The following is a 12,231-nucleotide window of genomic DNA, read 5'->3' as shown; positions in this document are numbered from 1 at the left end:
GGCGGGTAGTGCACTAACCAATCAAAACAAGGTTATTTTTTTCGTTTATGCTTTATTTAAAAAAACCATAAGAACAGAGACCAGTTCTCAGTGCATGTACATATTGCTTGCTTACAGTGTATTCCTAGCTTTGTGTACAAAGGCATAAGCAGCAGCTCCCTCCTGACATTAATCAGCACATATAATATAGTGTCCTTACTAACCCACAGGAGGGATAACCTGGTGTGCTGGTGGGAAAGCATTCTCCCTCACCAGAAATACATATTCCAGAAGAGGAGCCAATAGCAGTGAGAGAGGGAAGCAGACTGTGGAGGAGATGTATCAGACTTTAGAGAGATAAAGAGAAGTTTCTCATAGCAATAAATCCGCTTCTCTCTCTTCTGTGTCTCAATGTAACACAGTCTATAAAAGAATGACTACTTGTAAAGCGTCTTGTTGGACTATCTTCATTATTGTATCTTTCCTCCATCATTGTCCACTTTATGCAACTTCAATGAGTTTTTCTCCGCCTGCAGATAGGTATTTTTTTTTTTATTGTTAAATCTTAACTACTTGAGCAGAGATGCACGGAGACTTTCTTTTTTCGGTCTCTGGGATTTTCTTCTGGACCAGAATACGAGCATATGTTCCTCCAACCATTCCCTTTGTTAGCCGGCCAGGATTAACGCAGACACAGCCAGAGACGTCCTACAGGAAAAAAGGGGACAAACATTTAGTAAAATGGGAAATATTACATTATATAAGCCAATATCTAATGGGAGATCACCTGAAAAGAATCCCTGGTGATTAGGTCATAGATACAAAAAGTTTAAATCTACAAAAAACAAAAGGGATGCTATTGTATGTGCATACTAATCCCATTGTTAGGAGAGTGAGAGAAACAGAGACTGTCACCTTCAGGCAATACTGGATAGCATCACATCACAGTGTAACCTTAGATTAACAGAAACCCCCCCACCCACCCACACACACACACACACACACACACACTTGTGTACCATTAGTATGACATTTCTTTAAAAATAAATATTTATGTCACCTGGTCTTCACCTCCCAGCTCTAGCAGTTATCACAAAGTGTCACGGAGAGTCAACAAAATTAGTTTATTCAATTACTGTGTTCTATTTAGAAGAACTTGAAAACTAGAATATGTATCCAGTTCACTGGCATTAAAAGAAAATGCAATTTCTTTTTCATCCACTAGGGGTCACTGGAGTACTCTTGGGATATGGACGGGCTTCCGTAGGAACACAGCACTGAATATTTAAATTTAGTAACACTCCACCCCTCCATATCCCCGAGCACTTACTCAGTGTTTTTTCTGTGCTGCACGTGGCAACACATGCTTAGCTGAAGTCAGAAGAAAGTTTTATTTTTCATTTTTATTTTTATTTTTTCTACTGTTTGACACATCCCTGTCCCCCTTCCAAAAGGCAGGGTCAGGGATAGTGCAGCTGCTGATTGCAGCACGGGCGTGTCGGGCCTCTCTGAAAGAGCTCCCTCACAGCCCTCACATCCTCCTGCACTGGCTGGCCGGCGCTTACTGAAAAGCCCCGTCGGAGCCTCCGCACGTCTGCAGGAGTGAGGTATGTGAAACGGGGCGGTCAGCTCCCGCTGCCGCCCCGACGTATGGGGACATAGTGCTGGGTGACGGCAAGTGGCAGAGCGGCTCTCCCCTCTCAGCCTCCGGCATCTTCCCGCTCAGGCGCCCGCCCATTCCGGCCCGCTCAGAACCTCCGTGCAGGCACGCGGCTCTCTCCACTCAGACGCCCGCACGTTCGGCACGGACCTCCGTGCAGGCACGCGGCTCTCTCCACTCAGACGCCCGCACGTTCGGCACGGACCTCCGTGCAGGCGCCGCGGCTCTCCCCACTCAGACGCCCGCACGTTCGGCACAGACCTCCGTGCAGGCGCAGCGGCTCTCCCCACTCAGGCGCCCGCACGGTCGGCACAGACCTCCGTGCAGGCGCCGCGGCTCTCCCCGCTCAGGTACCCGCCCGTTAGGCCACAGCCTCCGGCCAGGCACCTCGGAACAGCAGCGCTACCTGGGTAGCTGACACGCTATATATAGGAGCCCACCGCTGGGACACACGAGGCACATAGCGCTCTACGATACCCGCTGGGGGCCCACACGCTGCGCTGCCGCTGTAATAAGATAAACAGCCATTACAGGGGGGACATATCAGTGAAATACTGCAGCAGCAGAGGGATTATTACAGTATAATCAGTGAATGCAGCACTGTGATTATATGTATAAGTAGAGCAGGGCAGCCATTTTTAACAGCTTCCTGTGTCTTCCTCTGTGATTCCAGAACGTTCCTGTCCTACATCTCTTCTCCACCGGAGGCGCAGGGGTGTTCGTGGGAATTTGGGATCAAATTTCATAGTACTGGCCACGTGTATTGCACTGGGCCAGATATATATATACAGAGCCACCTTATTGCTATTTTACTGAGCCGTGCAGGTGTCTGTGTTTTGTGTATTGTATTGTCTGTCGCCATAATGAGTAAGACACCAGCAAAAACTAAAAAGCATATTTGCAAAGTATGTGGCAGTGTGTTACCGGATGGATCTACCACATGTAACGTATGTTTTGTGGATTCCGTTCAGAATACCATTTCTGCTCCGGTTTTGCAACCAATTTCATCACCGGACCCTCCGTGGGGTATGTTAGTAAATGTACTGGAGAAATTTCAGACAGAAATGACCGCTGCTCGTCTGGAGCGAGAAACGCTAAGAGCTGAGTCTAGGGTGAGACCGCCAGAACTACCGGAGGCGTCTCAGCCTTGCGTAGGGTCCAAATCCATTTTGGGCAAACGGGATAATTTTCATATGTCTTATGATTTTCCAGTGTCTGCTATGTTGCAGTCTGACGATTCCATCCCAGACCTCACGGAACACGATGAGGGGGAGGAGGGCGAAGTGGAGTCAGACGGCGAGGATGTTAACAGTTCCGGCATTGATGATCTCATCAGAGCGGTACGGCAGTCGCTAAGGTTTCCTGAAGCTGAGCAGCCTCTCACCAATGATCAGGTCATATTTACTAAACGACGGAAGACGCCAGTAAGTTTTCCTGTGTCGGATTCTCTAAATCAGATGTTAGTAGAATCCAGACAGAATCCAGATAAACGGTTTTCTATACCTCGCAGATTTAAGTCTAGTTATCCGTTTCCAGAATCGGTAACGGGTACATGGGAGAATCCACCAATAGTTGATTCTTCAGTGTCAAAGCTTACCAAGAAATTAACCATACCAGTGCCATCAGCTACTACGCTTAAAGATCCGTCAGATCGTAAGATAGAAACTATGCTTAAATCCATGTATGTAGCAGCAGGTGTGATGCTAAGACCTGGATTGGTTGGCATTTGGGTCACTAAGGCGCTCATAATATGGCTTACAGAACTCAAATCGGCTTTACATGACGAAAACCTGATAATTCAGGTGAATCAAATGATTGAGGCTGTAGAGTATCTCTGTACAGCGTCTACTGACGTCTGTCAGCTCACTTCTCGTATTTCATCTTCGCTAGTTACGGCACGAAGAGCACTCTACCTGCGTACTTATCAAGCGGAGGCAGAGGTCAAACGAAGTATAGAGGCGTTGCCTTACGATGGCAAGAAGTTGTTTGGTCCAGAATTGGACGCATGGATTAAGGAGGCTACGGGAGGTAAGTCTGTGTTCTTACCATTGCCTCCACCTGCGCCAAGAAGAAGGTACGCTGGACCTTCGTTCAAATCCTTTAGACCTCAGCCCTTTCGAGGACGTGGCAGAGGATCCGCCACGCCAGCTAGACGTGGTCGAGGACGTGGTTTCCGTCAAACCAACACAACTCGCCAAGACGCTAAGGTTACCGACAAGCCAGTGGCATGACGGGTTACCAGCCCATCTCGGATCTCCAATTGTGGGAGCACGCCTTCACACGTTCCATGGGGCGTGGTTCCACACGTCCGCGGAGGGCTGGATTCGCAATTTAGTGTTAAAAGGTTACAAAATAGAGTTCGACTGTCTTCCGCCTCTGCGGTTTTTCAAGACAGGTTTGCCTCTGTCGGACGACAAGAGGACAGTTTTGCAAATTGCCATTCAGTCCTTACTGGATTCGGCAGTGTTGATTCCGGTCCCTGTACACCAACAGGGTCAGGGTTATTATTCAAGTCTATTTGTGGTCCCGAAGCCGGATGGCTCAGTCAGACCAATATTGAACTTAAAGGGCCTCAATCAGTACGTAACTTACTACAGATTCAAAATGGAGTCTCTACGGTCGGTGATTGCGGGGTTAGAGACCAAGGAATTTATGATTGCGCTAGACCTCAAGGATGCGTACTTACACATTCCAATTTGGCAGCCTCATCAGAAATTCTTACGATTTGCAATACGCCAGAACCATTACCAGTTTCAGGCTCTGCCGTTTGGCCTGTCATCAGCGCCTCGGGTATTCACCAAAGTAATGTCTGTGATGATAGCTCACCTCAGATCCCTGGGAGTGACGATAGTTCCGTATTTAGACGATCTGCTCATCAAAGCTCCGTCTCAACAGATACTTACCCAACATGCGCTGCTAACTTACAATGTATTGGTTCACCACGGTTGGATTGTCAATTTCAAGAAATCACATCTGATTCCGTCTCAACGCCTTCAGTTCCTAGGTATGATTCTCGATACGGTCAATCAAAGGATTTACCTACCACAACAGAAAGTACAAATGCTACGCCATCTAGTACAATTAGTACTCAAACCACGCACAGTGTCGGTACACTTGTGCATTCGCCTGTTAGGCACAATGGTGGCAGCTTTCGAGGCGCTTCAGTTCGGGAGATTTCACTCTCGTCCATTTCAGCTGAACGTGCTTGCCCAGTGGTCGGGCTCGCATCTGCAGATTCACCACAGAGTGAGGTTGTCACCAATAGCAAGAGTTTCTCTGCTATGGTGGCTCAAGGAACACAATTTAACCGCAGGAAGACGGTTCGGAGTTTGCAATTGGATAATTCTAACTACGGACGCCAGTCTCAGAGGTTGGGGAGCGGTAATTCAAAATTGTCAGCTCCAGGGTCTCTGGGCGGATCACGAAAAATTGCTGTCAATAAATGTTCTAGAACTCCGCGCGATTTTCAATGCGCTACGACAAGCGGTGCACATGGTTCGCTCTCAGCCTGTCCAAGTGCAGTCGGACAATGCGACAGCGGTCGCATACATCAACAAACAAGGAGGAACGAGAAGCCGCATGGCAATGCGGGAAGTAGCTCGAATCCTCAATTGGGCAGAATACCACCAGGTGATATTGTCGGCCGTGTTCATTCCGGGAGTGGACAACTGGGAAGCGGATTATCTCAGTCGTCGGGATCTTCACCCAGGCGAATGGTCATTAAATCCAGAAGTGTTTCACATGTTGGTTCAGCGATGGGGTTATCCTCAGGTGGACCTGATGGCATCTCGACACAATCATCAAACGCCCCAGTATGTGTCCAGAACAAGAGATCCAAAGGCAGTCGCGGTGGATGCTCTCACTGTCGCGTGGCCGTACAGTCTGGTGTATCTGTTTCCACCGTTTCCGCTGCTCCCTCTGGTGCTAAAACGGATCAAAAGAGAGTCGCTCACAGTCATACTAGTGGCGCCTCATTGGCCTCGGAGAGCTTGGTTCTCGGATCTTCGAGGATTACTCGCAGACGATCCGTGGCCGCTCCCGATACGTCCAGACCTGTTACAACAGGGTCCTTTTCTTTACCCCGATTTAGCGCGGCTGCGTTTGACGGGGTGGCTGTTGAGACCGCCCTCTTAAAAAGAGAGGGCATTCCAGATTCAGTTATACCAACCATGTTACGAGCTAGAAAGCCGGTTACGGCAGCTCATTATTACAGAATATGGCGAGCCTATATAGGTTGGTGTGAAGCTCGGAAATTTCCGACATCAGCTTTCAAGTTATGCCGCCTTTTGTTGTTTCTACAATCAGGCTTAGATGGAGGATTGCGTTTATCTACACTAAAGGTGCAGGTATCTGCTTTGTCAATTTACTTTCAAAGACGATTGGCTCTATTGCCGTCTATACGCACCTTTCTCCAAGGTGTAATCAGGGTACAGCCTCCTTTCATTCCACCTACAGCGCCATGGGACTTGAATCTGGTTTTGGAGTTCTTACAGTCTTCATATTTTGAACCCTTACAACAAGTGGATATAAAGTTTCTCACTTGGAAAACAATTTTTCTCTTAGCCTTAGCTTCGGCAAGGCGTGTTTCGGATTTGGGTGCCTTGTCATGCAAGCCACCGTATTTGGTGTTTCATGATGACAGAGCGGAACTTCGGACGAATCCCGCCTTCTTACCAAAGGTAGTGTCATCTTTTCACATCAATCAACCAATAGTAGTTCCTGTGTTGACAGCACATTCCGGAACTCTGGATGTGGTTCGCGCATTACGCGTTTATGTATCCCGAACGTCTTCAGTTCGTAAGACGGATACGTTATTTGTTCTCTATGATGCTGCCAAGATGGGTTGGCCAGCATCTAAACAAACTTTATCCAGATGGATAAAACTGACCATACGCCAGGCTTACCTTCATGCTAGGTTACAACCGCCTACGTCAGTAACCGCTCATTCCACACGTTCTGTGGGAACTTCATGGGCAGCTGGTCGTGGGGCTTCTGCGACGCAGCTTTGCCGGGCGGCTACATGGTCTTCAGTGCACACGTTTGTGCGCTTTTACAAGTTTGATACTTTTGCGGCATCAGCATCTAGCTTTGGCCGCCTAGTGTTACAAGTGCCAAACTGCTCTCCCGCCCACGGGGGAAGCTTTGGTACGTCCCAAGAGTACTCCAGTGACCCCTAGTGGATGAAAAAGAAAATAGGATTTTGGTACTTACCAGGTAAATCCTTTTCTTTGAATCCATAGGGGTCACTGGACGCCCACCCAGAGCAGTTTACTTACTTGGGGTTAGTTCTGAGGATCTTATGGTAACACATTTTCACCGACTGGTTCAAGTTACAAGTGCTGGTTAGGGTGTCAACTGTTAGTTGTCAGTAACGTTATGGGTTAACTTCGTTATTGTCAGTTATGTTATATGTAATACTCCATTATTAACCTCTCTTAATTCCTGTTCGGCTCAGTAAAAAACACTGAGTAAGTGCTCGGGGATATGGAGGGGTGGAGTGTTACTAAATTTAAATATTCAGTGCTGTGTTCCTACGGAAGCCCGTCCATATCCCAAGAGTACTCCAGTGACCCCTATGGATTCAAAGAAAAGGATTTACCTGGTAAGTACCAAAATCCTATTTTTGCATTACAATGTTGGTTAATGCAAAATGGAGGGAGGTGGTGTTTAAGCTTCCTAAAGAATTACTTTATCTGTGTATTTATATTCACTAAAACACACTGCTACCGCATAATCATTTGTCTGCCCAATGTATGTTTAGCTAATCATCATACAGATATGTCCTCATACATCTTTGCTCCAGTCACATTAAAGTGTCCCACTTGGCACGCCAGTTCCCGTGGAATATCCTAGCGTCAGGCATCTATTAAGCCAAAAATGTGACTAGGATGCACGCGGAGACTGTGCTGATATATTTGATAGGGCACTTGTATATCTGTGTGCGACAGAGTCTCAGAATCTGTACACAAAGGGGGTCATTCCGAGTTGATTGCTCGCTAGCTATTTTTTGCAGCGCTGCGAACAGATAGTCGCCGCCTATAGGGGAGTGTATGTTTGCTTTACAAATGTGCGATCGCATGTGCAGCCGAGCACTACAAAAAAGTTTTGTGCAGTTTCTGAGTAGCTCAGAACTTACGCAGCGCTGCGATCACTTCAGCCTGTTCTTTGCCAGAATTGATGTCAGACACCCGCCCTGCAAACACTTCGACACACCTGCGTTTTTCCAAACACTCCCAGAAAACTGTCAGTTGACACCCACAAACGCCCTCTTCCTGTCAATCTCCTTGCGATCGGCTGTGCGAATGGATTCTTCGTAAAATCCATTGCTCAGCAACGATCCGCTTTGCACCCGTATGACGCGCCTGCGCATTGCGGTGCATACGCAGTTCTGACCTGATCGCAGCGCAACAACCTAGCATGCGATCAGGTCGAAATGACCCCCAAAGTGCTACAATGTAGCAGCAGCAGCTTTTTTCCAATACAAGTTCTGTTCTGCTCCGTATACAGACTCCGTCACACACTATATAGTGTCATATATCAAAGTAATCAGCACAGTCTCCCCGTGCGTCCTAGTTGCATAGCACTGCGACTAAGATGCATTTTTGCAAAAGATGCTTTACATTAGAGTTGCACAGGACCTGTGGCTCACTCACGCCAGGCATCTCGGGGCTAGATGTATGAGGACGCTTCTGTAGCTTTCTCAGACTAACAGCTTCCTGCCTATTTTATATTTCTTTGTTCAAATTGATAACAAAATGGAACACCAGGGTCTATGAGGGCCACCAAGTAATAGCTTACACACACACACACACACACACACACACACACACACACACACACACACACACACACACACACACGTGTGTGGCTCATGCCTTAACTAAGAAAAAATATCATGACATGACTGCCTAAACTAGCAGGGCTGCAAGAGGCGACCTCCGTGACTTGTACAGAGGTGCAATTGCAGCTGAAGCACCTGCCAAAGCAGCACCAACAAAAAGCTCCACTTGCTAAAGTTCCATGACCAAAAGGGGGGTCAGAATGGACTACATATTGCAATTACGACATCCAATTCAACAGAAAATGATCCTACGAGAACATCACGAGCAGCATGTCAGTCAGGTGCACAGTGCATAAAACCACACTTGACAATGGGGGTAATTCTGAGTTGATTGCAGCAGGATTTTTGTTAGCAGTTGGGCAAAACCATGTGCACTGCAGGGGAGACAGATATAACATGTGCAGAAAGAGTTAGATTTGGGTGTGGTGTATTCAATCTGCAATCTAAATTGCAGTGTAAAAATAAAGCAGACAGTATTTACCCTGCACAGAAACAAAATAACCCACCCAAATCTAACTCTCTCTGCACATGTTATATCTGCCTCCCCTGCAGTGCACATGGGGGGTAATTCCAAGTTGATCGCAGCAGGAAATTTTTTAGCAGTTGGGCAAAACCATGTGCACTGCAGGGGAGGCAGATATAACATGTGCAGAGAGTTAGATTTGGGTGTGGTGTGTTCAATCTGCAATCTTTATTGCAGTGTAAAAATAAAGCAGCCAGTATTTACCCTGCACAGAAACAAAATAACCCACCCAAATCTAACTCTTTCTGCACATGTTATATCTGTCTCCCCTGCAGTGCACATGGTTTTGCCCAACTGCTAAAAACTTTCCTGCTGCGATCAACTTGGAATTACCCCCATGGTTTTGCCCAACTGCTAACAAAAATCCTGCTGCGATCAACTCAGAATTACCCCCCATGTGTGTATGTGTGTGGGTCATTAGGCAGAGAACTGCTGAGCAGTGGAGTAAGGGGTCCGGTCAGATGAATAAGCCTTTACCACGTTCTTGATAAAAAATAAGATTTTACTTACCGATAAATCTATTTCTCGTAGTCCGTAGTGGATGCTGGGACTCCGTAAGGACCATGGGGATATAGCGGCTCCGCAGGAGACAGGGCACAAAATAAAAGCTTAAGGATCAGGTGGTGTGCACTGGCTCCTCCCCCTATGACCCTCCTCCAAGCCTCAGTTAGGATACTGTGCCCGGACGAGCGTACATAATAAGGAAGGATATTGAATCCCGGGTAAGACTCATACCAGCCACACCAATCACACCGTACAACTTGTGATCTGAACCCAGTTAACAGTATGATAAACGCAAAGGAGCCTCTGAAAAGATGGCTCACAACAATAATAACCCGAATTTTTGTAACAATAACTATATACAAGTATTGCAGACAATCCGCACTAGGGATGGGCGCCCAGCATCCACTACGGACTACGAGAAATAGATTTATCGGTAAGTAAAATCTTATTTTCTCTGACGTCCTAGTGGATGCTGGGACTCCGTAAGGACCATGGGGATTATACCAAAGCTCCCAAACGGGCGGGAGAGTGCGGATGACTCTGCAGCACCGAATGAGAGAACTCCAGGTCCTCCTCAGCCAGGGTATCAAATTTGTAGAATTTAGCAAACGTGTTTGCCCCTGACCAAGTAGCTGCTCGGCAAAGTTGTAAAGCCGAGACCCCTCGGGCAGCCGCCCAAGATGAGCCCACCTTCCTTGTGGAATGGGCTTTTACTGATTTTGGCTGTGGCAATCCTGCCACAGAATGTGCAAGCTGAATTGTACTACAAATCCAACGAGCAATCGTCTGCTTAGAAGCAGGAGCACCCAGCTTGTTGGGTGCATACAGGATAAACAGCGAGTCAGATTTTCTGACTCCAGCCGTCCTGGAAACATATATTTTCAAGGCCCTGACAACGTCAAGCAACTTAGAGTCCTCTAAGTCCCTGGTAGCCGCAGGTACCACAATAGGTTGGTTCATGTGAAATGCAGAAACCACCTTAGGTAGAAATTGAGGACGAGTCCTCAATTCCGCCCTGTCAGAATGAAATATCAAGTAAGGGCTTTTATATGATAAAGCCGCCAATTCTGACACACGCCTGGCTGAAGCCAAGGCTAACAGCATCGACACCTTCCATGTGAGATATTTTAAGTCCACAGTGGAAAGTGGTTCAAACCAATGTGACTTTAGAAAACTCAACACCACATTGAGATCCCAAGGTGCCACTGGAGGCACAAAAGGAGGCTGTATGTGCAGCACCCCTTTTACAAATGTCTGAACTTCAGGTACTGAAGCCAGTTCTTTCTGGAAGAAAATCGACAGGGCCGAAATTTGAACCTTAATGGACCCTAATTTTAGGCCCATAGACAGTCCTGTTTGCAGGAAATGAAGGAAACGACCCAGTTGAAATTCCTCTGTAGGGGCCTTCTTGGCCTCACACCACGCAACATATTTACGCCAAATGCGGTGATAATGTTTTGCGGTTACGTCCTTCCTGGCTTTGACCAGAGTAGGGATGACTTCTTCTGGAATGCCTTTTTCCCTCAGGATCCGGCGTTCAACCGCCATGCCGTCAAACGCAGCCGCGGTAAGTCTTGGAACAGACAAGGCCCCTGCAGTAGCAGGTCCTTTCTTAGAGGTAGAGGCCACAGTTTGTCCGTGAGCATCTCTTGAAGTTCCGGGTACCAAGTCCGTCTTGGCCAATCCGGAACCACGAGTATAGTTCTTACTCCTCTCCTTCTTATGATTCTCAGTACTTTTGGTATGAGAGGCAGAGGAGGGAACACATACACTGACTGGTACACCCACGGCGTTACCAGAGCGTCCACTGCTATTGCCTGAGGGTCCCTTGACCTGGCGCAATATCTGTCCAGTTTTTTGTTTAGACGTGACGCCATCATGTCCACCTTTGGTTTTTCCCAACGGTTTACAATCAGGTGGAAGACTTCTGGGTGAAGTCCCCACTCTCCCGGGTGAAGGTCGTGTCTGCTGAGGAAGTCTGCTTCCCAGTTGTCCACTCCCGGAATGAATACTGCTGACAGTGCTATCACATGATTTTCCGCCCAGCGAAGAATCCTTGCAGCTTCTGCCATTGCCCTCCTGCTTCTCGTGCCGCCCTGTCTGTTTACGTGGGCGACTGACGTGATGTTGTCCGATTGGATCAACACCGCCTGACCCTGAAGCAGAGGTTTTGCTTGACTTAGGGCATTGTAAATGGCCCTTAGTTCCAGAATGTTTATATGAAGAGACGTTTCCAAGCTTGACCACAGGCCCTGGAAATTCCTTCCCTGTGTGACTGCTCCCCAGCCTCTCAGGCTGGCATCCGTGGTTACCAGGATCCAATCCTGAATGCCAAATCTGCGGCCCTCTAGTAGATGAGCACTCTGCAGCCACCACAGGAGAGACACCCTTGTCCTTGGCGACAGGGTTATCCGCTGATGCATCTGCAGATGCGATCCGGACCATTTGTCCAGTAGATCCCACTGAAATGTTCTTGCATGGAATCTTCCGAATGGAATCGCTTCGTAAGAAGCCACCATTTTCCCCAGGACCCTCGTGCACTGATGCACTGAGACCTGTCCTGGTTTTTGGAGGTTCCTGACTAGCTCGGATAACTCCCTGGCCTTCTCCTCCGGGAGAAACACCTTCTTCTGGACTGTGTCCAGAATCATTCCTAGGAACAGTAGACGTGTCGTTGGAATCAGCTGCTTTTTTGGAATATTTAGAATCCACCCGTGCTGACGT

The 12,231-nt window shown here is 47.7% G+C and overlaps 1 protein-coding gene across 1 annotated transcript in view; it reads right to left on the bottom strand.

Annotated features, from left to right (window-relative positions):
- Window positions 1-32: 32 nt before the first annotated feature.
- POLA2 (DNA polymerase alpha 2, accessory subunit) overlaps window positions 33-12,231 on the bottom strand; it is a 254,105-nt gene continuing 241,906 nt past the window's right edge. The window contains exon 19 of the mRNA XM_063944856.1: window positions 33-687. Within this exon, the coding sequence (XP_063800926.1) occupies window positions 538-687 (150 nt within the window). The 3' untranslated portion in view covers window positions 33-537. The remainder of the gene's footprint in view (window positions 688-12,231) is intronic.

The sequence above is a fragment of the Pseudophryne corroboree genome, chromosome 11, assembly GCF_028390025.1.
Source record: "Pseudophryne corroboree isolate aPseCor3 chromosome 11, aPseCor3.hap2, whole genome shotgun sequence".
In the NCBI taxonomy this organism is placed as follows: Eukaryota; Metazoa; Chordata; class Amphibia; order Anura; family Myobatrachidae; genus Pseudophryne; species Pseudophryne corroboree.
Note: the sequence above shows the minus strand (reverse complement) of the source record. Positions and strands in the feature narration are given on the sequence as shown.